The sequence below is a fragment of the Lepidochelys kempii genome, chromosome 4 (genome assembly GCF_965140265.1).
Source record: "Lepidochelys kempii isolate rLepKem1 chromosome 4, rLepKem1.hap2, whole genome shotgun sequence".
Lineage (NCBI taxonomy): Eukaryota > Metazoa > Chordata > Testudines > Cheloniidae > Lepidochelys > Lepidochelys kempii.
Window position 1 is genome coordinate 50,537,874 of NC_133259.1, and position 19,382 is coordinate 50,557,255.

At 42.1% G+C, this 19,382-nt stretch overlaps 2 protein-coding genes across 9 annotated transcripts in view; one reads left to right on the forward strand and one right to left on the reverse strand.

Annotated features, from left to right (window-relative positions):
* Nucleotides 1-16,909, reverse strand: part of SETD7 (SET domain containing 7, histone lysine methyltransferase) — a 56,643-nt gene extending 39,734 nt beyond the window's left edge. For 2 of the 7 annotated variants that reach the window (XM_073341173.1, XM_073341172.1), the window contains exons 1-3: nucleotides 16,524-16,907; nucleotides 7,641-7,770; nucleotides 472-673 (exon numbers count right to left, since the gene is read on the reverse strand). In XM_073341173.1, the coding sequence (XP_073197274.1) occupies nucleotides 472-673; nucleotides 7,641-7,770; nucleotides 16,524-16,563 (372 nt within the window). In that variant the 5' untranslated portion in view covers nucleotides 16,564-16,907. Of the gene's footprint in view, nucleotides 1-471; nucleotides 674-7,640; nucleotides 7,771-16,523 lie in introns of all 7 variants that reach the window. The other 5 variants (XR_012158572.1, XM_073341168.1, XM_073341171.1 and 2 more) reach the window with 5 other exon arrangements.
* The window catches only part of MGST2 (microsomal glutathione S-transferase 2), an 80,130-nt gene continuing 77,125 nt past the window's right edge, over nucleotides 16,378-19,382 (forward strand). Inside the window, exon 1 of one of the 2 annotated variants that reach the window (XM_073341175.1) lies at nucleotides 16,378-16,955. In XM_073341175.1, coding sequence (XP_073197276.1) covers nucleotides 16,943-16,955 — 13 coding nt within the window. In that variant the 5' untranslated portion in view covers nucleotides 16,378-16,942. The remainder of the gene's footprint in view (nucleotides 16,956-19,382) is intronic. The other variant, XM_073341176.1, reaches the window with a different exon arrangement.

A 19,382-nucleotide genomic window follows, 5' to 3' on the forward strand; every position in this document is an offset into this window, starting at 1 on the left:
TACAGACAAATGTGCTGTACATGGTCACTTCAGGCCCTACTCAGCACTTACTCAGACAAAATTTCTATGGACTTGAGTGGCCTGAGCAGGGAGTGCTGAATAGGGCTATTCATAAGTTAAAAAAAAAATAGGAAGGAACACTACTGTACAGTCTATAATTTAGCACATTTTAAAATATTCCCTAGAAGACAAAGATTCACAAAGAAAAGTCCCACCATTTACTTAGAGACAGGAACAGGAAACCCTTGCTATTTTCTGGAACTAGGACTTTTTACCCCTAAAGGAGCGGTCATAGGGAACAAACCTTATTCCCCCCTAAGCCAAGTTCATGGAGCCAGGTCTAGCAAAATGTCTTGAACAGCTAGAAAGAAGCTTCCTCCCTAGGCCACATAGCAGTAACATATTTCAGCCTATACGGCTTCTGCGCCCTTCTTTTATTCTCCAACAAAGAAAACAGGAAATCAGGCTTACCGGGTAATATATCCAACACACGCCATGTCGATTATCATCTTTGTACTGCCCTTTGAATATCAGTCGTCCATCAATGTCATATTCCTGAGCAGGTCCATTAAGTTCTCCATCCACATGCGTTCCATGAAGAACCCCTCCATCCTCATAAGTATAGAGTCCCTGGCCTTGGAGAGCATCATCGACATAATACCCTTCCAGTGTGCTGGTAACAAAGGAAAAGACAGATGGTGCAGTTGTTCCCCTCTTTTAAACAGAGCTCTTGAGAACTGAACAATATACTCAGTACAACCCTCACCCTCTGTTTAAAATCTGGGCATACTGCATATCATTTTAAAACCCCAAATCAAAAAAACAAACAAAAACAGCTAGTCTCCACTGAATTCTCTAGTTAAATAGCACTTGTATTGTGCTTTCATTGTCCAAGCACTTTACAGATGTTAATCATTCCATTGTACTGATTCAGCATTCTTGATCCACACTGCTACATTTTATAGATGGGGACACTGAGGAATAGAGGTGAAGTGATTTATCCAAGGCCAAAGAGGGAATTCTTTTCAAAGCAGATTGCTTTTGGATTAGGATTCTCTCTCTCCTAACCCTATGCTCAGACCTTCAGATCCCATCTCTTCAAAGTCAATGTCTATACTACGCCCCTGATCAACGCTCCGGGGATTGATGCACCAGGGTTGATTTAGAGGGTCTAGTGAAGACCCGCTAAATTGACCACAGATTACTCTCCAGTTGAGCCCAGTACTCTACCCTGAATGAGAAGAGTAAGGTAAGTTGACGGGAGAGTGTCTCCCGTTGACCCAGCGTAGCGTGGACCCCGAGGTAAGCTGACCCAGGGCTGGCTCTACTCAGCATTTACCAAAAAATCTGCCACCCCAAGCTGCGAGAGCGCAACTGCAAGAACTGCAAGCAAGAAGAAGAAGAAGAAGAAAAAAGGATGGATGGATGGCCGGAATGCCGCCCCTGGAATTGTGCTACCCCAAGCACATGCTTGCTTTGCTGGTGCCTAGAGCCAGACCTGAGCAACATCGACTCCAGCTACATTATTCATGGAGCGTGTAGCTTAGGTCGACTTACCACAGTAGTGTAGACATAGCTTAAGTCTTGGGCTACACTACCAACTGACGTCAGTAAAATTATGGTGCTCAGGGTGTGGATATTCCACACCCCTGAGCAATGTAGTTATATCGACCTAACCCCTAGCGTAGCCAGCACTTCTCCCATCAACATAGCCACTGCCTCTTGGGGAGGTGGAGTACCTACGCTGATGGGAGAAGCTCTCCTGTCAGCATAGGCTAGCAGCTGCACTGCTGTAAGTGTAGACAAGCCCTAACATACTACCAGCCTGGTGTTAGTTCTTGTCAACAACGTATTTAACAGCTGCCTGCACCAAATTTTCCAGAATCACTGTCATTTTGTTCTTTATTAGGACTGTCAAGTGATTAAAAAAAATTAATCTCGATTACTCACGCTGTTAAACAATAATAGAATACCGTTTATTAAAATATGTTTGGATGTCTTCTACATTTCAAATATAATTGATTTCAATTATAACAGAATACAAAGTGTACAGTGCTCACTTTATATTTTTTATTACAAATATTTGAACTGTAAAAAACAAAAGAAATACTATTGTTCAATTTACTTAATACAAGTACTATAGTGTAATCTATCGTGAAAGTTGAACTTACAAATGTAGAATTATGTACAAAAAATAACTGCATTCAAAGACAAAACAATATAAAACTTTATAGCCTAGAAGTCCCTTCAGTCCTATTTCTTGTTCAGCAAATTGCTCAAACAAGTTTGTTTACATTTGCAGGAGCTAATGCTGCCCACTTCTTGTTTACGTCACCTGAAAAGCGAGAACAGGGGTTCACATGGCACTGTTGTAGCCGGCATTGCAAGACAGTTTTCACGTCAGATGCGCTAAAGATTCATATGTTCGTTCATACTTCAGCCACCATTCCAGATGACATGCGTCCATGCTGATGATGGGTTCTGCTAGATAATAATCCAAAGCAGTGCAGACCAAAGCATAACATCTGACTCAGATGATGAAAATGAACATCATCAGAAGGCTGATTTTCTTTTTTGGTTCTTCGGGTTCTGTAGTTTCTGCATCAGATCGTTGCTTTTTTAAGACTTCTGAAAGCATGCTACACACATCATCCCTCTCAGATTTTGGAAGGCACTTCTGATTCTTAAATCTTGGGTCGAGTGCTGTAGCTATCTTTAGAAATATCACATTGGTATTTTCTTTGCAATTTGTCAAATCTGCAGCAAAAGTATTCTTAAAATGAACAATATGTGCTGGGTCATCATCCGAGACTGCTATAAAATATATGGTAGAATGCAGGTAAAACAGAGCAGGAGACATACAAGCTTCCAGCAGGGGGTTGGACTAGATGACCTCCTGAGGTCCCTTCCAACCCTGATATTCTATGATTCATATTCTATGATTCAATTCTCCCCCTAGGAGTTCAGTCACAAGTTTAATTAACGCATTTTTATTTTAAACAAACATCAGCATGGAAGCATATCCTCTGGAATGGTGGCTGAAGCATGAAGGGGCATGCGAATGTTTAGCATATCTGGCACATAAATACCTTGCAATGCCCGCAACAAAAGTCCCATGTGAATGCCTGTTCTCACTTTCTGGTGACATTGTAAATAAGAAGTGGGCAGCATCATCTCTTTAAATGTAAACAAGCTTGTTTGTCTTAACGATTGGTTGAACGAGAAGTAGGACTGAGTGGATTCTTAGGCTCTAAAATTTTGCATTGTTTTGTTTTTGAGTGCAGTTATGTAACAAAAAAAAGTCAACATTTGTAAGTTTCACTTTCAGGATAAAGAGATTGCATTGGAGGTGAATTAAAAATATTGTTTCTTTTGTTTATCATTTTTACAGTACAAATATTTGTAATAAATAATAAAAAGTGAGCAGTGTACACTTTCTCTTATGTATTGTAATTGAAATCAATATATTTGAAAATGTAGAAAACATCCAAAATACTTAATAAATTTCAATTGGTATTCTATTGTTTAACAGTGCAATTGAAACCACAATTAATCGCAATTAATTCTTTTAATCATGATTTTTTTTTTTAGTTAATCGCATGAGTTAACTGAGATTAAAAAAATAGGGCTGTCAATTTAAATATACACATACACACCCACCCCCTATTAAAAAGGAATGTACGTTGTCAAGCAAAACTCATACAGCATTTTGCTAGCGAGTCACTGATTTCACACAACTTTTCTCTTACAATACCTTTAAAAGAGTAGCAATGATACTCGGAGCTAGAATATGTTGTCATTTGTTTTCTTTTTTAGAAAACAATGCTGAGAGAAACTAACAATTAGGGATTAAAAAAATTCCTTATTATAATGTCTCTTTCCTTGCAAGCTAAAACTTTTTTTTTTTTAAAACAGTGTCTACTTTGCCTCAATATATGTAATTAACATATTAGCTGTTTTCTACTTAATGTCTAATAATATTGTCTACATAATTTATGTTAAAATGCAATGACATCTACGGTAAAAGCATAACTGTCTATCTGGGAATATAAGACTCCATGTGTTTCAGAAGACTTCAAATATTTGCTTTATTGTTGTTGGATATGGGTATCAAAGTGACTCTTGAGTTTCTAAAGTTTCCCTTCTTTACTTTTACAGTGTTTTGTCCCACTGCAAGAAAGATGCTTTTGCGTTGTATCAACAAAAGTAAGATGCCCATAACTCAGTATTTCAGATCGCACTAGGACTTCAGGTTTATCTGCAAAAGGAAATGAACCTGTTCATTCCAAATGTCAGTTGAGGGAAGGCTAAGGAAAAGCGGTTGTGGACAACCATGCTTTGGCTACTAAAATGGACAGAGTTAAACTTTTTTTCCAGCAAGGACAGGACATTCAATACAAGCACAAGGGATCAGTTGTTGTCAACCACGGGCCATTTTCCTAGCGTATAAGGTGTTAGTTTTCCCTGCTTGTTTCTAGCTCCAGTAAAAATCAGCTTCAGAAATCTTCCTATGAAGTGAGCTGTAGCTCACGAAAGCTTATGCTCAAATAAATTTGTTAGTCTCTAAGGTGCCACAAGTACTCCTTTTCTTTTTGCGGATACAGACTAACACGGCTGCTACTCTGAAAAGAAATCTTCCTGGTAAATGAACATGCAAAGAATGCCTGCATGTTAAGACTGTAAGCTCCTCAGGGGAGGAGTCACCTTCACATTGTGTCAAGCACATTTTCAGCAGTTATTATTATAATAAATTAAAATGTTAAAGCCCCAGGTCACTGACATTACAACTGCCCTGTAAATTTTCAAACAATTTTTGGGAGGTTGTTTGTCTCCCCCCACCTCTCATTTTCTCCAACTCAAGTCTCTGGGATTTCTCTTAAAAATACAAGTTAAAAATGTCAACCTCCCACCTTTCCTCTCTATGCTCAGGGATGCCTCAATCTTTCCCACTTCTAGTAATTCCCATACAAATAGGCTTCAAACTTTCCCTTTTGTAACACTGTTCTCAGCACTTGCTAGAGAAGTGCCAGTTTAGAAAATGCATCTGAAGAAGTGGGTTTTTTACGCACGAAAGCTTATGCCCAAATAAATCTGTTAACCATCGGACTTCCTGTTTTAGTTTAGAAAAAGTTTCTAGTTCTCCATAGAGAATAGCAGTTGTTCGATGATATCCAACGCTTTTCTGCTCACAGGGATTAATTCTCAAAATGCTCTCAGACAAATATTAGTGTGAAAGTAAAAGTACCCAATACAAAATGTGGAGCATGCTGGAGTTGAAATTTCATTCTTTGCAAAACATGCGTTTTCTACAAAATGAAAATTTGATCCAATCTCTCTCACTTTTTTAAATAATCAACAGACAGGACAGCAATGCTGACAATATTTAGCAGAAGTAAACCTTTCTGCTTACCCAAGTGCTGGTTTGGACCATTTTATTCCCCTATCCAAAAAAAATTTTAAAAAATGAGAACATTTATAATGTTGCATATGGTCCCTATTCAGGGTTTGGTAGGAACAACCTACTCCTGAACAGGAGAGCTACAGTGCAGTTGTCAGCCTTCACTGGCAGGACTGCAATGGAAACTGGCCATGGAGGAAACGTGTCTGGACTAAGCCAAAAACAATTAACTTGTGCTAAAGCACACAAGAGTATAAGGGGTTGGGTGTTTTGGGATCCATGGCAGAAAGAGTTGAGCTCTGATGAATACAGGGAGCAGGGAAATGACAGTTTTGATGAAGCCAGGGGAGCAGAAAATCTGGTGTAATTCCTTGTTTAAGAAAAAAAATCCTTAAAGAAACAAAAATCAACTTTCCCGTCCCTTCCACACCCCCTCCGCCCCCTGTATTTAAACCATGAACTTTTGGGTGCAGCATCCTTTTTCAATAGCTGTCCCCAAAGCTGTGCAAACTGCATCATCATCAGTTAGGCTGTCCAAAAGTAACTAGCAGCATTTGAGTCAACTCTACTTAAGTTAAGCTCAAACCTGTATGGGCCCTATCCACATTACAGAAAACAGTTTTAAAATATATATGTATATATACACGCACACACATATATATATATACACACACACACACACACACCAGATACTCAGACTATTGTGTTTAATTTTGGTCTGGTAGTTACCAAAAATGTACAATAGGTAACTGTTTTGTTTTTCAAAGAATCTGATGTTCATGAAAGGTGCTGTGTTGACAGCTCTGAAGAATTACAGAAGAGACACGGCATAAATACAGGGAAGCTCAGGCTGCCAATGCAACCCTGCCTGCACCCTGCCATTTGGAGGGACCACTTCTCAGAGTAAAAAACAGTAGCTCAGTTTCCATATCGAGACAATCTTTGGCCTCTCTGCGGAGACTTCCAACAAGTATGTTTACACTGAAGCCTCCTCTGAGAAATCAAACCTCATTTTACATATGCCAGCTGTTAGTAATATTTTTCAGTCACTCCCAGCAGGCCTTGAAATGGCCAATTGCTACTGACAAATAAGGTTTCCCTAGTGAGCATGCAGGCCCATGAAATTCAATTCTGCAGAACTTATTCTTTAGAAAAATCATTTAGAAAAATAAGGTTACAAGCCCTTATGGCTGGGAAAATAACCTTGCCAGTCTGAACTACGTGTAAAACAATGCCATGCTACACCCCTGAGTTAGCGGATAGGCAGCTCCAGTACCTCTGGCTGCTGCTCAGAACTTTGCCAAGCATAAGCAGAACGGAATTGACAAGACTTTGGGGGTCAGTTTCACCACCACTATTCGTAGCACTACACAGCTGGGAAAAATCAAGAATGAGGTCATTTTGTAGATCAGCTGCTCCTTCTGAGGAAATTGCTGAGCAACAGCAAAGAGAGGTACTAGACTGATTTGTGAGGAAAGGGGTGGGGTGGGGTGGAGTGGGGGCGGGGAGAGAGAAATACGGCTAGGAACAGTGAAGTAATTGAGACCTTCCACTTTTTACAGATGAGGAAACTAGCCTGATTGTCAGAGCATAACTCCCACTGAAGACCATGGCAATTGTAGATGCATTTCTGAAAAAGAGTCAGGTCATAAATGATTTTTACAAGATCAAAGAGCTGGGAATAGCCATATTTAATTCAGTCAGTATTTTAACCACCAGACCGCACAGTGTCCACTAAACAAGTTTCAGCACTAATTAGATTGTAAGCTCTTTTGTGCAGAGACCATTTCTTTCTATATCTTTGTAGTGGCCCCATATTGCTGGGCCCAAATCCCAAATGGAGCCTCTGGGCATTACCATAATACAAAAAGCCCACTGAACCAGCCTGGAAAATAGCGGTCAGCAGGTTTTTAAACCACCATGTATGGAGTTAAAATCATAAGACTTCCTTGAAATCTTGAATTAACTTTAATATTAAAGAGGACTACAGTGACTTGACTCTCATATTAAGGAGCAGTCCCTGGGGTCACTCCATTATTTTCAGAGTTCACAAACAGATGGAGACACTGTGTTACTCTAGCCAGCACACAATGAAGAAACTATCCAACTAAAGCTCTCATGGGAAAGCAGCTGCTGGAACTAGGAACACATATATCCTCTCCCGCCAAAAATAGTTAGTTACATACTGGTGTAAACAGGAGAAAAAAAAAAAAAGGAAGACGAGAAAAGAGCCAATGTTTACCTTCCATCAAAAAAGAAGAACTTGCCACGGCCGTTCTTTTCTCCATGCACAAAGTTTCCCTCAAATCTGTCTGTGGACGAATAGGTGACTGTACAGAACCCATGTGGCAACCCATCATCATCCAGAAGCCCTTAAGCAAAAACAAAAACAAATAAAAAAATAGCAAAGATATCAGAACAGGTGTGCAATCACATATAGTAATCAACATATATCTCCCTTCCATACGTTGTTGCTCCCCAAAATATTTATTTTAACAGACCTACTACTCAAAATATTTTATTTAAAACAAAAAATGGACCAGAGCTCTTCAGGACTATTTGCAGCCAGTTATTTTTGGAACAACCTGTTCCAAAAATCTTTGGGGAGAGAAAAAAAAAAAGAGCCAAGATAGAGTAGTTGATGGAATAAGACAAACACACTTCTCAACTAAGTACTGCCCATACTGTATTGTGTTCAAGTACCTTTACAAAAAAAAAAAAAAAGAGCTACTTCCTAGAAGTATTTCTCCCACATGACACTGGAATGTATTCAAGGCTTTCCAATTCATACAATTATAAATTTAAAAAAAACAAAAGAAAACTTGTACATCTTGAAAAACATGCTCAACACCTACTAGCCCAAAGACAAATCCTACTAGCCAGGGTGAAAAAAATCCCTTTGTGTCCAAACCACATCCCCTGAAATTTAAACAGGCTTTGTAATGTTTATTATTTACTCTAGTTGTAACAAATCAGACCACTTTCTATTTAACACACTTTAAGTATAGTTTACTATGTCTTGCTTGCTAAGGTTATACCTCCTTTCCCTTCCAAGCTTCATGTCCCTTTTTCCTTTATTGCAAGAGATCACAGCTCATCTTTTTCTATTGTTTTCAATATCTGTTTTTTCTCTCTTCCTTCACCCTTTGTAAGCTTCTCTTCCTACACTGTGTGCTTTTCCTCCTCTCCTGTATTTTCTCTCTCTCATTTCTCCTCAAAGGCTCTCCGCTATCCCTTCCTCTATTTCTTCCACCTCCCTCCTTAAGCAGACAAAAACCAAACATCTAAAAAGCCAAAAGATGATCACAGATGGCCCTGCTGTCTAGAGGCAATATCCAGGTGACAAACCCAAGTTCTCTCCACAGCTGCTGGGAAGTGGGAGAGTGCTTGGGAAGTTCACTGCTTTGTAGACTCCAGCTGGGAAACGTCTGATTTGAACACCTCCCAGCCTGATCTGACCATTCCATTACACCTCTTGCTATTCCACAGCTTCCGGTTGCTCACGGAGCAGGGAGCATGGCAAATCTCTGCTAATCTATACCTCCTCTGCTTCTGATTCTGGGGTTCCTCTCTAGCAAACAGCTTCCACATCTGCTTCCACTGTTGCTCTGAACTTTCTCAAGCAGCAACATGAATCAGACCTGATTCCTCCCACTTTCACTACTGCCCACAGGATTCAGAAGAGCAGCTGTGTAAACTGATGAAGGTCTGTCAGTTTTCACTCTTCTGTAGTTTTGGAAAACCAGGAGCAGCAGCAGCAAAGAAACCAAAGTCACTTGATTAAGAAAGATGATACTTCACTGGTTACCACTTGGATTCACATTCTGGAAGGTGATCTTCCCAACTCCACTGTTTTTCCCTGCCCTGCCAACCTTACAGTCTAGGTTAGAGAGGAAAGATGACACAGAAAGAGACACTGTAAGGGAAGGAAGGAGGACAAATGAAGCTTCTATCAGCTCAGGGAAAGCATGTTGCATAAGCATCAATCCCCCTTCTCTTGAGTCAGGACTTTCTGTGCCCTTATTTCCCCTTCTTTACTATTCCCTAGAGCTGAAAGCCCCATGTTATTGTTTATCTATAACTCTTCTACAAAGTACACCATGCAGTTCAGAAAAAATGTAACTATCTTTTTCCAGGTAACACACACATATACACTCCTACATCAGAGCTGGAAACAATGTGGTCTAAGGAATCTCCTCTCAGTGTTAATAAGTTACATGCACAGACCAAGGGGGATGAACCAAGCAGCCACATCCATCATTTTAAAGCAAGCTGGTTTTCAACATGTCTCCTTAAAAGGATGCTGCCAGCTAACAGATCACACTGTCAACATACACATTTCTTCACCTTTGTTACCAACATCACCTTGAATTATTAAAGGCCTTAAAATCCATTTTACTGTCACTGCTGTTTACTGCTTGCATTTCTCTCACCTTGGATAATTAAAGTGCACAGAATCAGCGTTAGCTTGTGAGCACTGCAGCAGTGACTGTCTTTTTGTTGTGTGTTTGTACAGTACCTAGCACAACGGGGTCCTAGTCTGAGTAGGCTCCTAGGCACGATGATAATATAAATAATAATAATATTTTCAGGATGTTAGTGCTTCAATATTTGGGTTTCAAAAATTGCAGAGGAATGTTTATTTAAAAACTCAAATGTTTCCACTAGCATTTAAAAACACAAGATCAGATTCATCGCTGCAGGTGCCATGGAGAGGCAGTTTTCACCTCCCCTACTCAGGGGCTGCAGGGACCGATGTAGGCTATTATTCACTTTTGTGCTGCCCTAAGTCATGCCCCTGTTGCAATGGCCCCTATGGGGTTTTGCAGGGACAGAGAGTATCCAGGCTCCAGTTTTTTGGGCTATACCACACTCCCTTGTGACTGCTTACACCCCATTTTCACACCATCCTCAGCATGCCCTGGAACCCCACAAGCCAGGATCTGCTGTGGAAGTGGTGCAGATGTGGCTCTCTGCCTGGCATAGGAGCCTTCTTCAACAGGAATACTCACAAGTGGTGCGTATGCAGTGTTCCCACCTCTCATGGTTTTGTCATGAGTCTCATGATAATTATTGTTTTCTTAAAGCACCAGCTCCTGGAGTCAAGGGGATATGTGATTATTTCAGCCTTCATTCTTAAAGAAAAAGTAAGTTGCCAGCCCCCATGGCTCTGGAGAAAGTTTCAAAATGTGACCCGAGTGCACCCTAAAAGATCAAAAAGCAGAAGGCAAATAAAAAGACCACATCTATTATTTTTACATAATCATGATTTTAAAGCAAATCTCATGATTTTTGCTGAGCATGACTCATGATTTTTGAACACTTGGGGATGGCAATACTGCCTATACTGGTCCTACGGACCTTTCTCCCCAGACTAGCTCACACAAAGGGACCATGAGGTAACAGATAATCCTGCCCATTGGGGAAAACACATCCATTGGTCTCAGGATTTAGGAAAGAATTTAAAAAAATATTTATTTAAACAAAAAAAGTTACCTTTTAAGCCAAACCCAAATGGATAGTGTCCCTTGGTACTCTAACATTGGTTATTTCATTATTTAAACTCCACAATTGCTACAGGGAGAGTGACACAGAGGACTGTCTGTGCCAACTGACAAAGGGCTCACTGTTCTTTACAAGCAACTCCTGCCTCAGACCTAACAAACTCACTACACCTAATTCACCCTTCGATTGCATTTATCCATAAAAGGTAGCATGTGATATCTGTACTGAAAGCTTGTAACTTACCAATATTCAATCATTGCAAGATGCAGGTACAAGTAACATTTAAGAACTAATGTAGCTACATTGAAAATTATGCCCTTATGGAGTGAAGTGAGTCACTAGGGAATCATATGGTTAGGTACTGGCCCATTCAAGTGGGAGAGTGTTGTGAGACCTCCCTGTCCAGCCAGTTATGTAACGTATTGTTCAACTGTCCACCTCTGCACTAAGCCAGGACAGTCCATGGAAAACCAAAGTTAAAAGAAATGATAGGACAGTGAGGGGATTGCTTTGTCTGTGAATAAAGCCATGAGTGATTCAGTATATCACAGGGTGGAGAAAGTCACTCCATCTCCATTGACTGAGGAGGCACCTTGATGAAAGACTGGGTCCTAGCTCCTTGGGGCTAGCAATGCTTCAAAAGACTGACTTGAGGGGTAAGAATCTATTTTACTAGACAGGATAGGTAATATTCATAAATTTAGGCCCTAGTTCAGATTTTATTGTTTCCACCACTCACACTTATTTCTACATAAATCTCTATTCATTCTTAAATAAGTTTCCTTTTTGTTTTACTATAATTGAATTCAAGTGTTGTGTGATATACAGCAGTGGGCTAAGGTCAGACTGGTAAACTGGGGTACACTGCTCCTTTGGGAATGGAAGATCAGGGATTTCTATAAGTATCCAGTGATCAGGGGCTGGATACCACAGGAGGACACTCTGAAGGGACTCAGGGTCTGGGGCGTAAATATTGTCAAGCTGCAGGGCAAAGGCAGGGCTGGCATAGGCCAGAGGAGAGTTCTTGAGTTGCTGACAGGATAGCTGTGTTAGCTCTAACACCCAGCTGGCACAGGCAAAGAAAACTATCATGCTGGAGGCAGGTGGCAACAAGCTGACTCACAGATCTGGGTTCTCCAGAGAGAGTCAGAGAGAGTATGGAGTCTTAAGTTGGAAAGGAGATGTCCAGGAGAGGATTGCTGTGGGTAGAAGTTCAATTAAGTATGAGCAAGTTTGAAAAAAGCTGAAGTTGACTAAACAGAGCAGGTTATGTCAACTTCAAGCTGAGAGTAGTGAGAAAAGGTAGTGAGAGTGTAGGAACGATGAAAAATAAGTTACATTGTAAAAATATTTTGGTTTTAATAATCTAAGGTATTACTAGTAAGTAGGAGAGAATGTTTTTAAAACAGGCAAGCATGCTGTTCTCCAAACCAGTAGAAGAAAGGCAAGCTCCTGGCCCATTGTGTGTGGGGGGAGTATATGTGTGTGTGTGAGAGAGAAAATAAGGGTTTGTCTACATGGGAAATTGTTTACTAGTTACACCAGTATAGTTAAAGTGCTATAGTTACACCAGTATAACAGTGTGGACACTCTGATTCCGGAATAAGAGTGGCTTTTTCCTGTTTACAAACTAAACCAGAAAAAAAGCAAAAAAAAAAAAAAAAAAAAACCACCCTCTTATACCAGAGTAAAAGTGCTCACGAGTTATACTAGTGTAACTATATGGGTTTAAATTCACAACTTAGTTTACGTTGATTTAACTTTCCCATATAAACAAACTGTAAGAAAGTACAACTAATTCCTGACAGAAGGGCAAGATTGTTATAAAATACCAAGGAGAAAATATTTTCAGGTTAAGTCAAACTGTGCACACTGTACTGCAACAAAATATGTGTTCAGTTTGGTGAGGATGCTACTGGAGTGCAAAAACAAATAAAACTGTCATTAATGTACGTTTATACAGCTTATACATGCCAGAATTTTTGTGCAGTAGGAGGCATATTCTCCCAATGATTTTAACAGAGACCTGCAGTCTAGTGGCCTCTGTACAAAGCGAGAGCCATGAACTTGAGTTCTAACTTCAGACATGACAGAGAATAGTGGCTCTCAAATTTTTGTACTGGTGACCCCTTTCACATCGCAAGCCTCTGAGTACAACTCTCCCTTGTAAATTAAAAACACTTTTTAATATATTGACCACCATTATAAATGCTGGAGTCAAAGCAGGGGGTGTGGTGGAGGCTGACAGCTCATGACCCCCATATAATAACCTCACAACCCCATCAGGGGTCTCCAACCCCCAGTTTGAGAACCTCTGACATAGAGGGTCCAATTCTTCTCACATTACTTTTACATCAGAAGAAGTGAAAGGGGAAAAAAGTTAAATCCAGCCTGCCTTAACCTAAGGCAAATCAATTTTAAGCTTAGTTACACTGGTGCAACTTTTCTAATATACACCAGGCCTTACGATTCAGTCCAATTCCTACTGAAGTCAACTGCAAAAGTCTCACTGATTACAGTGGAACCAAAATGGAATACTTGATTTCGCCTCCTCAATTGCCCCTACCCATTTGTAAAAGAGAGAGTTTTTGCTTCATTCTCTTATTTGGACATTATCAAGATTCTTGTATCTTCTCTAGATAGTAAACTCTTCAGAGCAGTGACCTGTCTTTCTGTGGGTTTGTAAAGCATGTAGCACACTAGACCCCCAGCCTTAATTGAGGCCTTTATACCTACAATACAAATAATAATAATAATAGGGTTAATAAGAGACAAACACATGAAGGCCAGCCTGGTGGTCTAGTAGTAGTGGTCTGTATCGTAAGGCAACAGACCTGGGTACGAGCTCATTCCTAGTTCTAGCCCTGGGGTAAGGGCAAAAAGGAAGTCCCTAATGTCACACAAAAGCAATCCCTCTGCCAACCAATAGTTACCTTCAAAACTCACCCGAAAACACAGAGAAATAAGCCATTATATGAAACCATAACGTGCTGCAAAGGAACTAGCTATGATATCAGGAACCATATCATCATGCCTAGCACAACTAAAAATAGCCCCCTTACAAGTATTTTTTGGCACGGATATAATACCAAGTTCCTAGACAGGTACACATATAGGCAGAGGCGGTCTACACATCACATCCACAGTATCCCACACTTTCAGAAACCCCTCTATTCCCCCTTGCAATTTAAAGTTCCTGTATAATCTATGAGTTTTGCATAGCCCCGTTGCTAAAATATCCAATCACTTATTATATCTAGGTCATAAGACCAGATTCTAGTAGTAGCTGCACAGCACACACTTTCACACATCTACTGCCATGCTGCCAAGCTAAGCTCAGTAACCTCTTCAATAAGTGATAATGCACACTGGGTCCTGTTTACCTGCCACAAGGTACAAGTAACCTGCCAATGACTGATGGGAGTTAGTTGTATCCTGCCACACAAATTCCAACATTGTGCTCTTAACCATGATATCAGAGTATCTAGGACTCCTCTTGGTAGTAGGAGCTGTGACCAGGAGTTGTCAACTGGCAAATTTTACTTAAGAGCTTCATAAGGCAAATCCTGACTATATTCCTAAATGCCTAAAAGGGGAATGTATGTTGCTGACAGGGATGCCATTTGTGCTACTATAGGAAATTTTGGAATAGCTTTGACATCACAAACTTCTCCTTTTTAAGGTCTGTATCTCAGTCCCAAAACTCTTCTCTGGTCTTAAAAATGTGCCAACCAGGTGGTTCGCTTTGGGGAGGCACTAGGGCCCAAGGATAGAGCACTGGACCGGGAGTCAGGAGACCTGGATTCTATTCCAGCTGTGCTACTGATCTGCTGTGTGACCCTGAGCTTTTCACTGCCTGCCCCAGTTCCACCTTCCACTCTGTCTCCCTTGTCTCTTTACACAGTAAGCTCTTCAGGGTAGGGACCATCTCTCACTATGTGTAGGTATTTAGAGACTAGCGCACTGTCATCTGGGCCTGTGGATGCTCCTGTAATACAAAGAGTATCTCCGTGTGTGTGTGTGCGCGCGAGCACACATATATACACACACACACGTTAGTTAATAGTTTTGTCCTGCATCTTCAAGACAAAATGTCAATTTTTATATTGCAGAGAGCGTGTGTGTGGTGGGGAGGAGGAAGACAGTAATATTTTATATTTACATAGTGCCTTTCATGCTGAAGGACCTCAAATAACTTAGAGTCACTAGAAATATGGCACACTACTGCTAAAATGCAGTCACCTCAGAAGCAGGCAACTAACTGGTGCACACCATACGACACAAAAATGGGAAATATGAGAGTGGAAATGTTGGCTGTGGTGGTCTTTAAGTTGCACACTGAGCCATTGTTTTATACACTATCCTCCAAAAAATGTGGACGTGATTCTCTGTTGTCTTGCACTTAGTCTCGTCATTTACACCAATGCAAAGTGTGTGGAAATCAGGATAAGACACTACCAAATCAGAATGCAAGTGACCACACTAGGTGCAAGGCTACAGAGAATCAGATCCAATTACTTTAAATTAGACACAAAGTAGATGCCACATACACTTATTTCTTGTTTCAGGTCAAGTGTGTCAAAACAGAGTAACTCCACTGAAGTCAATTCAGATTGACTGGATGTAAACTGTTGTAATACAGTACCAAACAGAATCTGGTCCTTAATTTGCCATGTAAACTAGGTCCTTTCTGGAAAGTCTCCAAGATCTTAACATTAGACAATTAGATTTAAAATGAAATGCGTGTATTACCACTGTGATAGTGCCTACATAGAACACCAAGTACTCGGGGCCCAGACCCTGAAACACTTAAAACACGGAAGTAACTGTACTCACTTAGCCCTGTCCCACTGAGTAGTTACTCGGGTCCTTAAGTATTGGAAGGATCAGACCCTAAAGATTTACACAGCACCACGTACTTATGAACAGCAACGATCTATTTAGCTGAAAAACGAGTGGCTACTCTCTCAAAAAAAAAAAAGAAAAAAAAAGTATAAATGGGCCTGCAACAAACCAGGCACGAACCGTTCTTCTCCATGGCACTGCTAAGTTTTCCCAGGCATCAGATACCATCTGAAACCTTCTGCCCCACCAGAGATCTTGCCTCGCTATAAAAAGCTGCTTCAAGCACTTTTTTTTTTTAAATGTCGTGAAAACAAAAAGCGGCTCCTTACAAAAGGAACCACCGCCCCGCTGCTCTTTACGCGTGGTGGGGGGGGGGGGGGGGGGTCGGCTGCGGCTCGGCGGGCCGAAGCCGGTAGCGAGAGGCGGAGCGCCCCAGCCTGGAGGACGCGGCAGCGGGGCCCGGGCTGGGAGGTTGCTGGGGGGCGGCGCGCGGCCCAGGCCGTGCCACGTGCTGGCCCCTGCACGCCAAGGCTGGGCTGCGGGAAGGGGGGGGGCGCTCGCACTGCGCAGGCCGGCTCTGCCCGCCCCCAAACTTGCCCCCACCCCCGCGGGAGCTGTAAGGCCCAGGGGGCTGCAGCAGGTTCCGGGCCCCGGCGGCTGCAGGCTGGGGCGGGCAGAGCCGTGCCTGGGGGGCAGAGGGCGGCCGCTCGGCAGCGCGGGGCTGGCGGCGAGCCGCGGTGACCCGGGCTACCCCCGCCGGACGGGGCTCGGTTACCTTCCACGGTCTCCTCCAGCGTGTCCTCATCGCTGTCCATGGCCGGGGCCGCTGGGCGCCCGTCCGCGCTCTCCCGCCCTGTCTCCCCCTAGAGCCCGCGGAGCGAGCGGCTCCGCGCACCCCGACCGCGGCGTCTGTGCGGGCGCCGGCCTCGCTGCGCTTTGTTATAGAGCAGCTGATCCGCTGACATCACCCAGGCAGGGCCGGGGCCGCCGCCTGACTGACAGCTCCCTGCAGCGCCCGGCCCGCCAGGCAGGCCCACCCCCGCCGCGCACACAGCCAGGCCCACCCGCGACCCGCCCCGCCGGGAGGTGGGCGCCGAGACAGGGCGAAACCCACCCGCCTAATGCACGGAAACCGGCACCCAGGCAGGCCCCCACACCCAGCCCGCGGGCAGCCAGCAGAATCAGCAACCCCCCATGTTCCACAATGGTGAGTCAAGGCACCCAACATCAGGAGATTGATTAAAAATCATGAGATTTAAAAAACAAAATCAATTTTAGATTATTCTTGTCTTCCAACAGTTGAAGCTTTAGGAGACATGCGGCTCACAGTTGTGAGTTTCATCAGCAGAAAAAATGAAAGCCGAGATTCTCATGAGACAACATGATTCCTGTAGCCAGGGGCTTAAGAAAAACACCAAATATCACAAATCGTGAGAGCTGGCAAGATACTGAGTCAGCACAAACTCTGAGAAAATGGCAGACACACAGTGGTGGCCTGGCATGTAGACATCGGCAGGCTCCCCAAAAGAATCCTGCACACACAGGGCAGGACTGAGAAGGTGTGAATCTGCACTGGATTCTTTTTGAGGGATGTCCCCAACTTACTATGAATCCTACATGACTGCAAAGGAATAAAGCAGAACCTTTCTTGCTTTGTAGTCTTTGACCTGCTAGAAGACCTTAATCTGGTAATGCTAAAGAAGAGTTTTCTAGCTCAGGGCTTCTCCAAATTTTTCATTCAATAGACCGCTTTGTAAAGAGATCCTCTTGGATGCATCTCCCTACCCAGCACCTATCCCCCACTCCTTGGTACTTAGAATCTTGTGTAGTCCATCAGGAAGACCTCTGGTGGCCCACAGACCAGTTTGGTGTGGTCTTTTTCACTGGTTCTCTGTTAGGGGAACGGACAAAACAGCTGTGGATGATATTCTGGACAGAACTGTAACTACTACAATATTTGAATACTATTTCTCTTACGTTTACTTAGTCTAATAATTGTTAGAGATGTTAAATTTAACTGCATGGCAATATAGAGAACGCTGTGTTTAAGGGTCAATGTATTGTTTTAGCAGGGGATGTGGAGGCTTCTTGCAGAAAGTCTGTATTGCCTATAGAACAGCTCCTCTTCCACAGCAAGAAAAAAAACAACAACCTTCAAAGCACGGAACGATGCCTGTCTTATTTGTAAATTCTTGTCATCAGTATCTAGGAGTTGCTTTCTTCTGGACACAGAGTACAAGCTCTTTCGTAGACTTTCAACCATTTAGTAAATAATACAAACTTCAAAACACCACAATGAGGTAGTTATTATTACAATTTTATAGATGGCAACACTGAAGCAAACAGTTAAGATCAACATTTATTTAAAAACTTGGGTGCCTAAAGTTAGGCACTTATATCCAAATATGGTAATTACATAAAGGAGGCCTAATTTTCAGGGTACCCTGAGTTCCTACTCACTGACTTCAATGTGTGTTCAGCACCACAGAAATTCAGGGCACTTTTAATTAGATATCTAACTTTAGTCAACTAATTTTGAAAACTTGGCCTATATCTCCTGACACCCAGCCTTGTGTTTTGTCCAGCCTTTACCTAGTCTGTGTTATATCAGCTTATGCTGCAGGTCACTTTTTGAATATGTACTCATAGTTTGGCCTACTTTTATCAAGATTAGGAGCCCCCCCAAAAAAGGTGGGATAGGGTTTCCTTCAAATCATTCAATTGGAGTGGTGGAGTATGCCTCCTCTCCAGGTCCTCAGTATCTCCAGGGATTCCCTGCACAGAGGCCCTATGCCTCCACCCCCACTCTGGAACCACAGATTTCCCTGATTCCATGTTACCAGAGGTCCAAGACTTTTTTAATAGGGGCTTTCCCAACACAGAGGGAACATTAGGTTTAGCCTGTATTAACTCCTGAGCGAACATCCTATGGTTCTGGGCATTAACTATGCACATCTTTCCTCCCTGGCCCCTCCCCACACAAAAATCCCTGAACCCACTGAGTGCCCAAATCCACTTGAGCTGTTTAATGGTGGAACCAGAAACGGAACTCAGCAATTCCTACCTCGCAGAGCTCAATCCTCTTGTTTGCTTTGAGGCAGTGAAAGAGGAGAGCAGATAGGACATTGTGTCACAAATACTGTGGTGATTGATGCTATAGAAAAACCTGAATGCCTTAGAGAGTCTCCCTGCCAAGACCTTGAATTCATCTCTAGTAAAAGATATTCTTTCCTATGGTCTCATGTCATGTATTATTTTATTTGCCTGGCTGTAGCAAAGCTTTTGATCTCAGGGTTCAAAACAGAGAAACACTGCAAATTATTTTATGGAATAAAGTGCAAGGAATGTGTACCTCTAGAGAGGTTGTATTTGATCTGTTAGCCTATCATCTTTCAAGACTTATAAAAAAGATAACACATTAGAGTTATAAATGTATTGAGAGATTACACCACCAAAAAATATTATCTGGTATTTTAAAAACAAATTTACCCCTCCAGCTGCTTAAGTTACAAGCTTTATGGAAGTCATGCTTTTGACACATGGTTTATGGAAAACTGCTACTTTGCCAGTTAGCGCTATTACTTCATTTCCTGGCTGGAGGTATGTTCCTATTATGACAAGTTTTCATCAAAAA